Below are 14,098 nucleotides of genomic sequence, written 5' to 3'. Positions count from 1 at the left end.
GCCCTGTGCCACGTGCTCTAGGTGACCCTGCGTGAGCAGGGGGGTTGGACTCGATGACCTCTGAGGTCCCTTCCAACCTTCGGCATTCTATGATTCTATGATTCTATGATTCTAATTCATGGTTTGGGGGGTTTATTTTTTGTTGTTTTTTTTTCCTCTGGGTGTGGATGCTCATGAAGGGACAGGCCTGATACTGAAGACATGAGGATGTGATATTAAACTGTTAAAACGACAGCTTATTCTCCAGCTGCAGAAGGCTTCCTAAAGAAGTGGCTTTGTGCCGGGGCCCGATGCGGCGGCGTGCCGGGACCGGCACCTCGAGTGCCCACGTGCCGCTCAGAAACGCGGCCCACGGACGCGCTGGGAACACAGGCTGCACATGAGGGATCCTGAGGGGCACGCGGGACCCGCTGCAGCTGGGCAGCACCCCTCATTTTAAGCACCAAACATTGCCCTGACATTAAAGGTAGCCCCAAGCCGCAGAGGTGCGAGGTGCAGGTGCAGAAGTGGAGAAACGGGGTGAGGAGTGTGAGATTTGGCAGGTCCAAATTAAGCATATTTGCATGCGTGGCAGTAACTGCCTGGCTGCAGTTTATGTCTGCTTCCCACCAAATAGTCTGCGCCAGCATCGCAAGCTGTTTAACTTCTTAGGCACTCAGGTTTTGAATGTCTTCTGCTCCCATCTTTGCAGAAAGGAGCAGCGACAAAGAACCAGCGTTGTCCTTCCACAAGACACGAGTCAGAAGTTATTTCTCTGTGTTAGTTGTTTAAATAAACCTGCATGATGTCGCTTTGCACCTTTTGCGAAAGCTGAACGAATTAAAAAGGGATGTTAGCTCCTACATTAAAGAGCTATTTTCTAGTTTTTATTTCGCGTTGGCATTTTCTCGATTCAAACTTCAGTACCATTCAGTAACGGAAAAAGGATATAAAATGTTATTTGCAGGTTTCGAAAGCCTTGAGTGCTGGGAGTCTTCCTTTAACAAGGCTACTGAGCACTTCTGGAAATCTGGCCGCTTCATGTAAGGACTTAGCTAGTGTCTAATTTCAAATTATAATTTCAGCTTAACTTGAGTTTTTGTTTGTTTGTTTTTGGGGAAATCTTTGTTGTAAATCTCATGGATGACTCAAATCTTCTATGGCTTTGATTTCTTCAATTCTTCCCTATTGATGCCCATTTGTATCAAGCTCCTGTCTTTTGGGAACTTCACACTCACCTTATCGACAGGCTTCAAAAATCTATTTTTAGATGATTTGGCATAAGAAAGTATCTTGTTAATGAAGAATTGCTTCTCTGCATCACTTGTGAAGAGTCTTCAAGGACAAAGACGGTGCCGCTCATCCCTCTGTCTTTGAGCCCTGCAGCCCTTGGCTGGCTTAAAATCTCCCTGAGATGTCTTCCCTGCAGCCTGTTACCGGAGGGGACAGTCCCTCTGTCCCCTGAGAAAGACTGAAAAGGGAGAAGAGCAGCTGGGGAGCATGAGGTGGGAGAAGGAGAGAGAAGCAGCAGGTGACAGGGAGGGATGGCGGGTGGCTCAAGGGCTGCCGAGCGCGTCCTCAGCTCCCTGCTCCTTTTGAGCATCTCCTCAGCCTGCCCTTTCCCTCCTCCGGAGAAGATGATGTTCTGCCAAACTTGGATACCTTGTCAAAAAGGTTTTGTACCGAAAGGAAGCTCTTTAAAGGACTCGTTTTTTCCTTTCTGAGATTTTCCCACTGGGAAGTTCAGAAGGAAAAAAGCATTTGGATATGCGTGCCTTGGATCTCATCTTTGCCCTCCCGGAGCTGAGTGGCTGCCATTATCTCCCAGCTAAAATTTGCCACTTGTGTGCTATTTTTAGCTGAATTTTAGCCCTGCTCCTTTTCAGAGAGCTTTGGAGGTGCTGGCAGTGCAGGTTAAAGGTACACAAGACAACAGAGCAGGAGCCATCTGGTTTTGAAGCGTGAACTTCACTGGGGACGTTAAGCCTGGCAAAACTTTCTGCAGCTTGGTGGATTCCATGAAACTGGGTAGCTGGGCCGGATTAGTTAAACGTCCTTGCAAACAGTGTATTTGAGCGTTCGTGTCTCCTACAATTGCCAAAGCATGTGTTTTCCAGTGGAAGGCTGTCTGTATTTTGTTTTTGTTTCGTAATTTCTTCAATACTACTATTACTACTACTACAAAAAAAGGAGTTCTTAGCCATTGTGCCTGCCAAGTAGAGGCAGAAATATGGGATTTGAGCAGGAAGTGAATCTAAAGACTCCACAATTTCATGTGAAGTAAATTAAAAACCTTACAGTTTTTAATTTGGGCTCATGACTTCTGGTGGCTCCAGCTAATGGATTTAGCATGTCTCTGATTGGCAATTCTATGCTCCCTTTTTGTAATGTGGGATTTATAGCAGGAACACATTAAATCGCTTCCCACGGAACCATATTATTTTTGCAAAAGTTCTTTAATTTTCCAAATACTAAATTGGGAGGAAATGCTGCTGCCAACTGTCAGCACTGTTCTTCCTGTAGCAGTCTGGAAATTACCGTCTTTAGCACCTGGAAAGCATCAGTTCATTTTTTATCTATTTATTTATTTTTGAAGAGTCTTTATGTTCACTTCTGTTTTGTAGGCAACTGTATGACTTCTGTAGTTGTGCTAGCCAACGTAGGGGACTCTCAAGCTCTCACACATGTTGCAGAATGGCTGTTAGGCCCAAGCGACCAAAACCTTAATTCCAGACTCCTCTGTTAGGTAGTAGCTCTAACCCAAAATACCTTGTCCTGCTGCGGAGTGACAGGGATCCAGCAGGATCTGCTTAGCTCGTGCTCGTAGAGGTGCTTTCCTTTCTGAAAGGAAAAACAGGTAAGACCTGATATTTGGGACTGGGGGTAAGCAGATACCAGCAAGGAAAGTTTCTGCAGAGTCACTGCTTGCTACTTGTTTTAGAATTGATGTGTTTTAATGAGGATAAATAGGCACTAAACTTCATCTCTTCCACGACCTGAATGAAAAGCAGCAAAAGCAGCAGCATCTTTTCACTGTTATTGTTCTGTGAGCTGGCAAGACATAAATGTGGTAAACCTTGCTCTGTTCTCTATTCCTGATTGTTGCATGGCATAAAAGGAATGAACTTTGGTGTTTATTTTAGACATTTATCCCCTGTTTCTGCACTTCCAGGTTCTAATTGACTGGATAAACGATGTGCTGGTAGAGGAGAGAATCATTGTTAAACAGCTTGAAGAAGACCTTTACGATGGGCAGGTGCTGCAGAAGCTCCTTGGTAAGGTCACATGAGAGAAGAAGGCCCCAGGCACTGCCCAAATTAATCCTCTCTGAAGCTCCAGATGGCAGCAGCTCTGTGCAGTAACTCACCAGCTCACCAGCGACGCAGGTTGTAGCTACAGGGTCAGCATCTCCCTCTGTTTCCAGGCAGTGTTTTGAAAGGCGAGGAAACAAAGGTAATATTTAGGTATCTGATCCATGGGCTAAGAAGAGCCAGAAAACTGTTGCATGTGGCAGAGAAGAGGTGAAGAGATGGAAGTTTATGTTGGGGATCAAGAGGAAATTTTGTAGTCCAACATTTTGTCTGTGGAATTCACTCCTGAAAGTTTTTGGGATGTAAACTTTTTTTTTGAGAGTAGAAGAGAGTTATTTTCGGAAGCGTTCTTGATAAACAGAGAGTGCATGGCAGCAGGCACATACTCCTAACGTGTTCTTGAGCAGATAGGGAGGAATGAGGCGTGAAGGGTTATGCTCAGTTAAGCAGCTGTGATTTGGCAGCCCCCTCTCCTCTTTGCAATCTAGTGCTCGCTCTAGCTGGAAAAAACTTGTAATGATGATGCTGGGTTTCACGGGCCGTTTTTAGCACACACAGAGCCTTTAAGCTCCAAGTACCTTGGTAAATACACCCCAGTTGTCTCTTGGGAGACAGATAAGTAAAAAGAAAGCAATCTCTCTATGATAAGTTTCAGGAGCGGGCTGGGGTATGAACTCTGTATGTCAGAGTGGGGCAAGAGGATTTAATGGTGATGATTTCATTGGCTCTCCTGGCTGCTATTTACTGAATTTTCTGTGTATGCTACTTAACTAACAGGCCCGCAGTGTTTTGGTGCACATTCACAGGCTTCTGAATACTGGTTACCAACAAGAGAGAGAAAATCAGCAGCTACTTGTTGGTGCCTGGCAATACATCAGCACTGAGGACAGAGAGGAATCGTAACAAATAACCAAGGATAGATTTTTTTCTTTTTAAGAATAAGGTCATTTAAAATTGTATTTAAATGCCTTGGCAATCAATTAAAAAAGACTCGTGGAGGTCTTGGCTAAAGAAAGTTTTTTCCATTCATTCTTCTCAGGTATCATTTAAAAAAATCCTACTCTAGAGTGATAAAAAGTATTTTTGTTTGCTGGTTTTTATACCTGTATGCAGGTAAAATGTCCAAAAGCAAAATACTCTTAAATTTGAGAGCAGAAGTATTTCCATTGTTGGAATAACATGTTCTGACAGCTCTGAAAAGTTCCTAAAAGAATGCTGAAGCCTCTCCTGCCTTGGGAAAACGGTTTCAGTGAAGTATGTTTTCTTTTGTATGTTTTAAAAACAGTAATAATAATATAATTGGAATATGCTCAGCCAGCCCTACCTTTCTAGTTCCAACAACGCAGTGAGCTTGACCATTTTTTTCCCCAGGCTGGAGGCAGAAATGAGATCAGCTGGAGAGCTCTTTGCCCTGCCCTTCCTTCCCCAGCTCGCTGTCTGAGAGAGAAATTCAGCTCCAGGGGCTTGGGCAAGGATCTCAGTGTGGAGGAAGAAAAGAATGATTAGTGCATGATTTGGGAGACAAATAACTGTATTACAGAAACAGAGCTCAGCTTTTTGTAATGGCATTTAACAAACTTCTCAGCATGAATTCATCTTTGGAAATAACCATCTTGACAACATATCGATATTCTACTAGTTTACTTATTCCTTTAAATTGGTTTCACTAAGCTGTAAGTATGAATCTATGGGTAGATACTCCTTTGAGGCCTTCAGAAGACACACTTTGCTTTAAATTTAGACCTTCAGCTAAGCTGAAATAGAGCTTGTTAGACCAAAGAAAATGTCCATAAAAAGGGTTTTTTTTTTTTTGTTTTTTGTTTTTTTTTTTTTTTTTGTCCGAGATTGACCTCTATGTTTAGAAAGGGCCATTAAGCTGGAGCAAATTCCTTGTGGAGAAAAAGGTGTATTGTACTATATTTTTTTCAGCAGTGAAGGAAAACAGGAGGCACCACAGTTATTGCTAACTTGGTGCCTATCAGCGAGTTACATATTTTGAAGTGTGATTAGGAGCATGTTCTGCCAGACCTTATCTGTTCTCCACTTCAGAGTTTACTGGAGTTGACACACTTTGAAAAGTTTGTTTTCAACTACTTGTTTTCTGAGGGCAGTCTCTCTTATTATAAAATTTGTGGCCATGGCTGGTCCAACTGGCTGGCTCTCTGTGCTCGCTATTCCCGCCCAGGCCGTGGTTCCATCTGATGTTCCCTGTTCTTTTGTTGCTGCTTTCTCTCCGTACAGAAAAATTGGCTGACCGCAAACTGAACGTGGCAGAAGTGACGCAGTCTGAGATCGGGCAGAAGCAGAAGCTGCAGACGGTGCTGGAGGCTGTTCACGACTTGCTGCGGCCCCACGGCTGGGCGATCAAGTGGAATGTGGACTGTAAGGATGTCCTAAGGGTGCTCACTGTAAGGATGTCCTGTCCTACCCGTAGGACAAGAGGAAATGGCCTCAAGTTGTGCCAGGGAGGTTCGGATTGACCATTGGGGAAAAAATGCTACATGGAAAGAGCAGTCAAGCATTGGAACAGGCTGCCCAGAGAAGTGGTGGAGTCACCAATCTGGCAGTGCTCAAGAAATGTGCAGATGAGGCACTTAGGGACATGGTTTAGCAGGCAGGATGGGGATGGGTTTATGGTTGGACTCAATGATCTTGAAGGTCTTTCCCGACCATAATGACTCTGTGATTCTATGATGCCTCCTCTTGGCTTCCCCGACCGGGAGGATGTAGTAATCAATAGGTTGATCAGCTTCTCTCTGCTCCACTACTGTTTTTTAATTTATTTGTGCACAGACTGTTATCAAACCCATGTATGGGTTGTAACTCATACCTTCTCATGTCATCCTCGTTTAAGCTTCCCTAGATGTGCAGGGCTATGGGATAATTGAAGGAAGTTTTCCCTTAAGCATATGCTGTAATTAAAATGGCTTCTGTTTCCTTCCTAAAGTTGAATTCCTATGGTTATGAGGAATTTGTTAGACATTTGGTTACTAGAGGATGGTCAAAGCCTTCAGGCCACTGCAGTGAGAGGCAAGGGCTTGCCTACAGCTGCAGCCTTTGACAAATCCAAGCAAAAGGATATGGGATCGCTCAGATCCAGAGTGACCCTCTAGGTGCCACAAGCTAGAAGGGAGTTAGAGAGGTCCCTTCATGCAGGTCATAGATCTCTCGCAAACAACTGAGCTTGCGCTCCCACTTCCTACCTCTGCTAAAACCAGAGTTTTGCAGTATCCTCCAGTGGAAGGAGAGCTCAAGTCCAGCTCTTCTTCTTCATTGTCTAGAGGGGGAGCTGAAATTTCTCCTAAGTTAGGTAGGTAACATGAAGACAGGATTAAGTTTAGAAACTACTGCCTGTAAAATTTATAAGCTTTATTAATTGAGGAAAAGGAGGAAAAAAGGAAAGACAGAAGACCATGCTTACTGTAGACCTTTTCCAGAGTCTATTTTTTCTTCCAGAGCTGTTTGTTTAAAAGAAGGCTTCAATATATTTTCACTTCTTTTCCCTCATTCCCTGCAGCAATCCATGGCAAGAATCTCATTTCCATCCTTCACCTGCTGGTGGCTTTGGCCATGCATTTCCGGGCTCCCATTCGGCTGCCTGAGCACGTGTCTGTACAAGTGGTGGTTGTGCGGGTGAGTACGAACGGGTCCGAGAGCGTGAGCAGAGCACCCCTGGTTATCGGGCTCCTTTTGCACCGTGCTTCCCTCCCTCTGCATTTCTGGGGTTAGAAGATGCTTGTCCTGGTTGCTTAGGAAATCCTGGGCCTGGCAACCCAGCTTCTTTCATATTCAAGGATGGCCCTGAGAATATCGTGTGCTTAATATGGTTGGGATTGCTGATTGCTACTGCAGTATCAATCATTTATTATGATTCAAATAAATCAATTATTAGGGTGACAGAGCAGTGGAACAGGCTGCCCAGGGAGGGTGTGGAGTCTCCTACTCTGGAGGTCTTCAAAACCCGCCTGGATGCCGCCCTGTGCCACATGCTGTAGGTGTGCCTGCTTGAGCAGGAAGGTTGGACTAGATGATCTGTAGAGGTCCCTTCCAACCTTAAATATTCTGAAAATCAAGCTAACAGAGAGAGTGGTGTCTCTAGCTTGGCAATTTAGTGATTTATGCTTTTTTTTTTTTTTTTTTGTAAGGAAGCCATTCAAACACAAATGGTACAGGGAGGAGTTTCAGCCTTTCTCACCTTTCTCATTTGGAAATTCTGTTGCTGATGTTGTTTTCCCTTAAAGAGGTGTTATTTAAACTTTGACATGTCGTTTTCCTTGGTGTTCCTGGTGACCTTTGTCATTTCTTTCCAAGCAACAAGTTTTTCTTAGCTTTTATTAGTTACATAGAAGAGATCTGACCTGAGAAATCCTGACTTCTTGTCTCCTGCCCTAGATACTGCCATATTTATTCCGTGCTCTGCTTGGTGCTGACCATTTCCTTTCAGTCTGCAGACACTATTTCCAGAGCCTACGAAGCCCAGCTTTTTATCTCGCCTTCTTTCCCAGCAGAGACTTCCACAGTGGTGCTGTCTGTAGCATGTGAAGCCACCTATTTTTCCCACACAGCCGTTGAAATAGTAGGCAGAGCTGTTCCAGCTGGCCGCCCTCCGGGTCATGCCGTGACAGGGCAGTGCTGATTTTGCCAGACAGGCTCTGTTGCTGTTAGGGCTGGTGTGTGGTTAAGCAGGATTCCTTTCAAGAACAAAAAAGATAAAATGGTCTCAAACTCTGTTTCGCCAATGCGAATCCTCTTAGGTGATGCGATTGCGTGGTGGTTGATGAAGCAAACCTCATTTCTTGTTAAATTAGATGATGGTTTCCAGGCTGCCTGCCTGAGTGCTCTAGAGGCAGAAGTGGGTAAGTAAGGGATACTCTGTAGCTCACAAGAAGTGTATGCATTATCTTTTGAATGCTTTTGAGCTGCTTTTAGTCAAGTAATTCTTTCATTTTAAGAACTGTGAGTTCGGCATAAAGCAGCTTGAACAAGAAGAGAAGATTTATTTATTTTTTTGATTATCTTAGAAGGATGTGGGTAAAAAAAAAATATATATAAAGTGATCGACAATCCTCCAACCCCCTCATACTGGAACTGTCTGTCTGCCCAGTAGAGTGAAATACCCTCTGGGCCTGTGATATGTCAGGAAAAAAGAAATGACCAAGAGAGGGGGTGTTTTCCTTTGCCTGTCCGTAGTTTACAGCTCCTAAACATCCCCTTGTGGTGGAGCAAAGGCTGTGGAGAAGGTGGCTTCACGTGCTGTCACTTTTCAGGGCTTGTGAGAAGACACCTAAAGAGAGCACCTGGTTCTCCAGAGTCTCTGAGCCTTGATATGAGGCATGACTGAGATGAGGGTGGGGGAGACGAAGGCTGACAGAAACTAGGGAAAGAAAGAAATAGCAGCTCCCATATCCCCACAGGATAAAGGTGTCAGAGCAGCAATACAAGGTAAGTTAATAGGCAGCACAAGACACCAAGTAGAACCTGGCATCTTGGAGGTGGTTGTGACTGCTGCTGGCTGTGGCCCTTCCTTAGCTGGACCCATGCAAGATGGGGCTTGTTTCAATGCTGCTGTCTCACTGCTAGGCAGAGCTTGCAACTCCTCACCTTATTTTTATTTAAAGGAAGTCAAGGCGTAGTATAAACTGAAGCATGTTTCTTCTGCAGTATTCATGGGCCAGTGATCTTTGCCTTGCAGTTTGATAAATGGATTTTGTGTAGTTCAGCGTCCATCATCTAGTATGAAAATACATGCTGGTTCAGTAACACAGATCTCTCTGAATGAATTTTGGCCTTGGTTATCCTAATGACAGACTGAAGAATGGCAATGAGCTGGCATTATTCCTAATCCAAATAAGAAATCTGTTATATAGTAGATAATTATTATCGATATTATTATTAGAGGATCTATTATTAAATATCCTGGGCATGATTATGTCTCCGCTAAAGTAGATCATGATAAATTTAGGGTATTTTATCTGAGAAGTATTAGTTTAAGTGCCTCTGCTTGTCTGAATGTGCATTTAAAGGGATTAATCAACGGGGTATAAAAGTGGCTTCTTTGCAGAGTTGCAGAGCTGACCCAGGAGCCAGAAAGCTCTGCAGGAAAAACCTGAAATTTTCATCATCAGTGAAGTCTCACTTTCATGGGAGACTTGGGCACTTGGATTTATCAATGCCAGTATGTGGAGCTGCTGGCACGTTGTGCAGCTTCTTGCCCAGAAGGCAGGTGCTCACAGTATGGAAATGCCAGAGGTGTCCTTGCTTAACAAGCTGGTTGCTTCGCCAGGTTAGCGCGTGTGTTTCCATAGGCCGTGTCAGAACAATGCAGAATGCCTTGTTAGTTTGAATAAGTGCTAGGAACTTTTTCTTTTCTGATCTTCAGTGACCTCCCTAGTAAAATGGAATGATAACTATGAAAGCCCTGGGGAATTATTTATTGAGCTCTCCAAAGACAGGTGACTTTTTTGCCCTTTTCTGAAATTCTGCCATTTCTCAAGACTCTTGATTGGTTCTCGGCTGCTAGACTTAAGATTTTCCTATGTTGCTAGATTTTGGTTTTTTGATTAAAATCCATTGTTTTAAGCACAGCAGTATGCATCCAAGTTAAATATGAAGTGACCTAGTAGAGCGAGGGTTTAGGTGAGTCTTTTATTTAAGATCTTATAGATAGCCACAGTGCTGAATTAAGAGGCGAAGATCCTACTTGTTTTAGTACTTGTGTCATTCAGCACTTTCAGCCTTCCTCAGTTAGGGCAGGGAGGGATAAACTTTGTGGTTTCAGTGTCTACTTCCAGTGATAACTGAATATCCTGAGGTTTTCTACCAGCTGATTCTGCCTCCTGATATTTGAAACATGAATTTACAGCATGTGAATGCCCAACAGTGATTCGGGAAGGCAAAAGCATTATTGGAAATCAGTGGAAAAATTGTTAAAGCAGTTTTTATGTATGTCGGTTATTTTTACAGGCTTCAGGAATGGTTGTCTTCTGCACTTACCTTTTCCTAATTTTTAAAATTGCAATGTGTGCTTCCTTGGTGCCCCTGGGAAGTCAGAGATATTTTTGGGTAATTCTCTTCAAGTCTGAATTGCGGATTGCAGGGTCAGAGGCAAAGCAGGGGCAGAATAAATGTCTCTGGTGATGATAGTGTGGAAAATCAGAGTTTTATTAACTACTCTTTTTTTTGTTTGTTTGTTTTTTGTTTTTTGAGGGTTTTAAAGCTGAGGGACTTGGCTTTGTTGTAAGAGCAGCAGGCTCAGCTGCTGCTTAGGGGCTACAGAGAAAACTGCTGCCATTTCTGCCCCTTGGGGCACGGTGTTGACATCCGTCCTTTCTCAACAAGTATTTGGAGGCCTTCTTCTCAAGAGGATGTTTTTTGCTCATGGTTTTTTAGCCCCTTCCCCTTGAAGGACATGTTCCCTGGAAGGTGCAGAACCGCCTGCTTGCAGAGCCGAGGTTGGATGGAATGGGATCAGGGCCACACTGGTTTGTATTGAAGTAAATGCTGCCGCTTGAGATCTTCCTTATTTTTCCAAGCCCGCTGTCATCCTGGCTTGTTTTAGCCAGCCTCCTGGCACAGATCCTACGATGGCCATGGGAGAGCAGAGCTAAATGTGTGTGTGATAGGGAACAGAGGCATCTGCAGACGTGGCCAGCGGGCTGGACCTCGCGCAGGGCCGGGCGCTGGTAGGAGCAGCGGGCACAGGACGGTGGGAGACAACAGCTTCCACTGTGCTTTAGGCCAGGGAAAGCCAGGCTGCCTTTGGAGTTTGGAAAGAGGAGTTGGAAGGGATTCTTGCTGCCTTAACTCTAGGTTTAAATCTTTATTTTGTCCGGGGCTTCTGGGGAAGGATGTGTTTCTCTTCAAAGCTGTTCTCGCTTGGGATTGAGCTGGGGAAGATGATTTAGATGGATGAAGAGGTAGTACCTGGTGGGGGTGGCTTTGCTGCTCACCAGAGCTGGCAGCTCTCCTGGTTAACTACACGCTGCCGTGTTGAGAGCCCTTTGCTCCTGGATGGCTGCTGAGCTCTCGGTGACAGTGCCTTCAGCTTGGAGAAGAAAGGAGGGAAAATTGCCCTTTTCAGGCAGCAAGGATCCATACACCCAGTGAAAGGACATGTTAAAAAAAGATTGGGAATCACGTAAATGTACTTTCTGGTTCCAGTGGGAGGCACAAGCCGTATCTCCGAAACTCTGGAAAGGCTCCGAAACATTTAGTCCTACCTCTGTTACAGGGCTGTGTCTTAATAGAGCCGGGAGAAAACTGTTTTGAAGTGGAGTCTCATCAGATGCTATCTCTCTGTTGGGTAGAAGAGTTGACGCAGAAAATCACCCGAGGAAAGAAAAACCAATAAAAGGGAGATAATTTCCACTGTGAAATCGCTAGTCAGGCTTTTTTGTGCTCCCCACGTTTCCCTGGCTGATGCGCTGCCTACAAGAGGGTGATTGAGCAGAGTCACCAGAGTCCAGCAGAGCCTCCTACCCACGCAGAGCTCCTTGCCAGGGCACCAAGGACCTGGGGGCCACGGTCCATGTTCTTCCAGGTTGATACCACAAGATGAGCCAACATCCCTGGGGAACCTAAACCAGAGCTGGCAAACACTTAGTTTGGTTTTAGCCAGCACATTTCATGCAACATCTCCCCTGGGTTGCCGAAATGCAAGGAGCGCTGCAGAACCTCTAATGAGCCTGTCCTTTAATACAAATCTCCCTCTTGGTTTCCAGAAACGTGAAGGTCTTCTTCAGACTACGCATGTTATGGAGGAGCTCACGACGACGACGGAGTAAGCCCTAAATGCCTCCTGTTCAGTGTTGGGCTGTGTGTGGATGCTTGATGTGAAATCGTTTGCAGAGACATGATCTTCCCCGCTACTGCTGCTCAATAAGCTAAATCCCATGTGTTGCTTTTATAGGGATGCAGAAACAACTTTGTTTCTGGAAACGCTTTGCAAAGCAGAAATGAGCTGGCTTGGCAGTCCTGTGTTACCGGAACTTTTCACTGGGTATTTCACGGAGAGTCACTTTTGTGGGTTTTTTGTTTTTCCTTTCTGTGCATAGCCAAATATAACCAATTTCTGCCTGATGCTATAGCCTGCCTCAAACAAAGGATTAGTGTAGATTTTTGGGGGAATAATCAAACAATTCCTTGAAATTCCTCTCAAAACTGGAGTGATACCCCATAAAAGCCGAGAGATGTTCCCTATTTCATATAGCACCTCAGAAAGAGAAAGAAAAGAGCTCAGCAAAACTAAATTAAACAAACAAGCCTCTCCACAGTTTTTGCAATGGCTTTACTTGCCTTTATGTTTTTGGGTTTTTTTTTTTTTTTTTTTTTTTTTTTTTTTTTTTTGTTATTATTTTTTAACAAGGAAAAGGCTCGACATGCACTTTGGCTGCAAATAAAAGCTGAGAGTCTGCTTCATGTGGCCCGAAGGCAGCTCTTCTAAAGGGGCTTACATGAGCCCTGCTTCAGTTTATCAGTATTGGCTCCCTGCAGAGTTGGCTCATCTTTCCTGACTTTGAAGATAAATGAAATACCATGTGGCGTGCTTAGTGGGGAAGATCTTTCAGATGGAAGTGTTCGGCAATGAGATCATAACATCTCTGTGTGGACATTAAAGATCTCATAGTGTTTTCTGTAGGATCAGTATGTTGGGCTAAAATTCCTCCCTGCACTGCTGTGCTCTTGAACGGGGCATTTAGCTTGTCCTCTCCCTCAGATGTGGTTTCTCAGATGCAATCTATGCACTGGGGTTTGGACATCTTTAGCAAGAAAGATGCTTACAGAGAGGCATGTGGTTTATACGTGTGTTTTATTTAGTTGTTTAATATTATACAATATTAACAGGCTAATGTGTTGCATACCCAAGTGTAAGTAGAGGTACAAAAAAATGCAGAACTTTTATTAAATACTTCCAAATTTTGCTGTGCAGATTAGGGGCTGGTTCTCAGCTGATAATCATCTGCATATGTCTGGTGATGTCAGTGGCTAGGGATATGATTCATATGTGGCTATATTAATTGCATAGCATCTAGAGATGAAGTATATTTTCCTCCTTCAGAGAAAACAGATGAAAATGGGCTAGATAATACCTGGCCTTGCTCATTCTGAACTGTGTGATGCAATCTCTGCTGACTCTACTTGTGGAAACTATACACAGAAAGATATTTGTTGATTCACTCTTGAGCATGATTGTGTGTAAGAACTCATAAGAACTATATAAAAAACACTTAACATGTAAGATATGCATTTCCATTAATTTCAAATGCATCTTCATAATATCCCTGGTGGTCTGCCTTGGACATTCCTGCAGCAGCACGTTGGGTCTGGTCTGCAACATGCTCAGCCTCCTAGTTGGGTAGGAGTGGATAGCCCTGGGCATCCTGCAGGAAGGGGCCCGTTAAGCCCGTGGTCTTGTCTTTTCAACGTGATTATTCATGAACTAACCTAGTATTCTTGAATGCTCTGACTTGCAGGATGATGATGGGAAGATTTGGTAAGTAACAAAGTTGACTCTGAAATTTTTTGATTTATGTCAGGCACAGAAATTATGTCTGTTTTCCTTGGACAGATTAAGACAGTGGATTGAGCAATTACATAGAGGTGGAGTGTATTGCAGGGGCAGGTGTTTTACTGCACTCAGATGTGCAGCAGGAGAAGTAAAGCTGGATCATCCTGTCCTTTGCCCTCTGGACTAGTCTCCATTCATTTGTTTTCACTCATATGTGATGGATGTGGATGCTGGCACAAAGAGCAGTATTTCTTAGTACTGTTATTAGTGTCTTTCAAGCAAAAACTTTTGCAGCATATGT

General features: G+C 44.0%; 1 protein-coding gene across 1 annotated transcript in view; it reads left to right on the top strand.

Annotated features, from left to right (window-relative positions):
- PARVB (parvin beta) overlaps positions 1-14,098 on the top strand; it is a 37,393-nt gene that overhangs the window by 9,875 nt on the left and 13,420 nt on the right. The window contains exons 3-7 of the mRNA XM_026050361.1: positions 3,152-3,254; positions 5,532-5,672; positions 6,808-6,923; positions 12,011-12,069; positions 13,763-13,782. Of these exons, the coding sequence (XP_025906146.1) occupies positions 3,152-3,254; positions 5,532-5,672; positions 6,808-6,923; positions 12,011-12,069; positions 13,763-13,782 (439 nt within the window). The remainder of the gene's footprint in view (positions 1-3,151; positions 3,255-5,531; positions 5,673-6,807; positions 6,924-12,010; positions 12,070-13,762; positions 13,783-14,098) is intronic.

The sequence above is a fragment of the Nothoprocta perdicaria genome, unplaced genomic scaffold, assembly GCF_003342845.1.
Source record: "Nothoprocta perdicaria isolate Ctin4 unplaced genomic scaffold, notPer1 scaffold_68, whole genome shotgun sequence".
Lineage (NCBI taxonomy): Eukaryota > Metazoa > Chordata > Aves > Tinamiformes > Tinamidae > Nothoprocta > Nothoprocta perdicaria.
The sequence above is the reverse complement of the archived record's forward strand: the minus strand, read 5'-3'. Positions and strand labels throughout refer to the sequence as shown.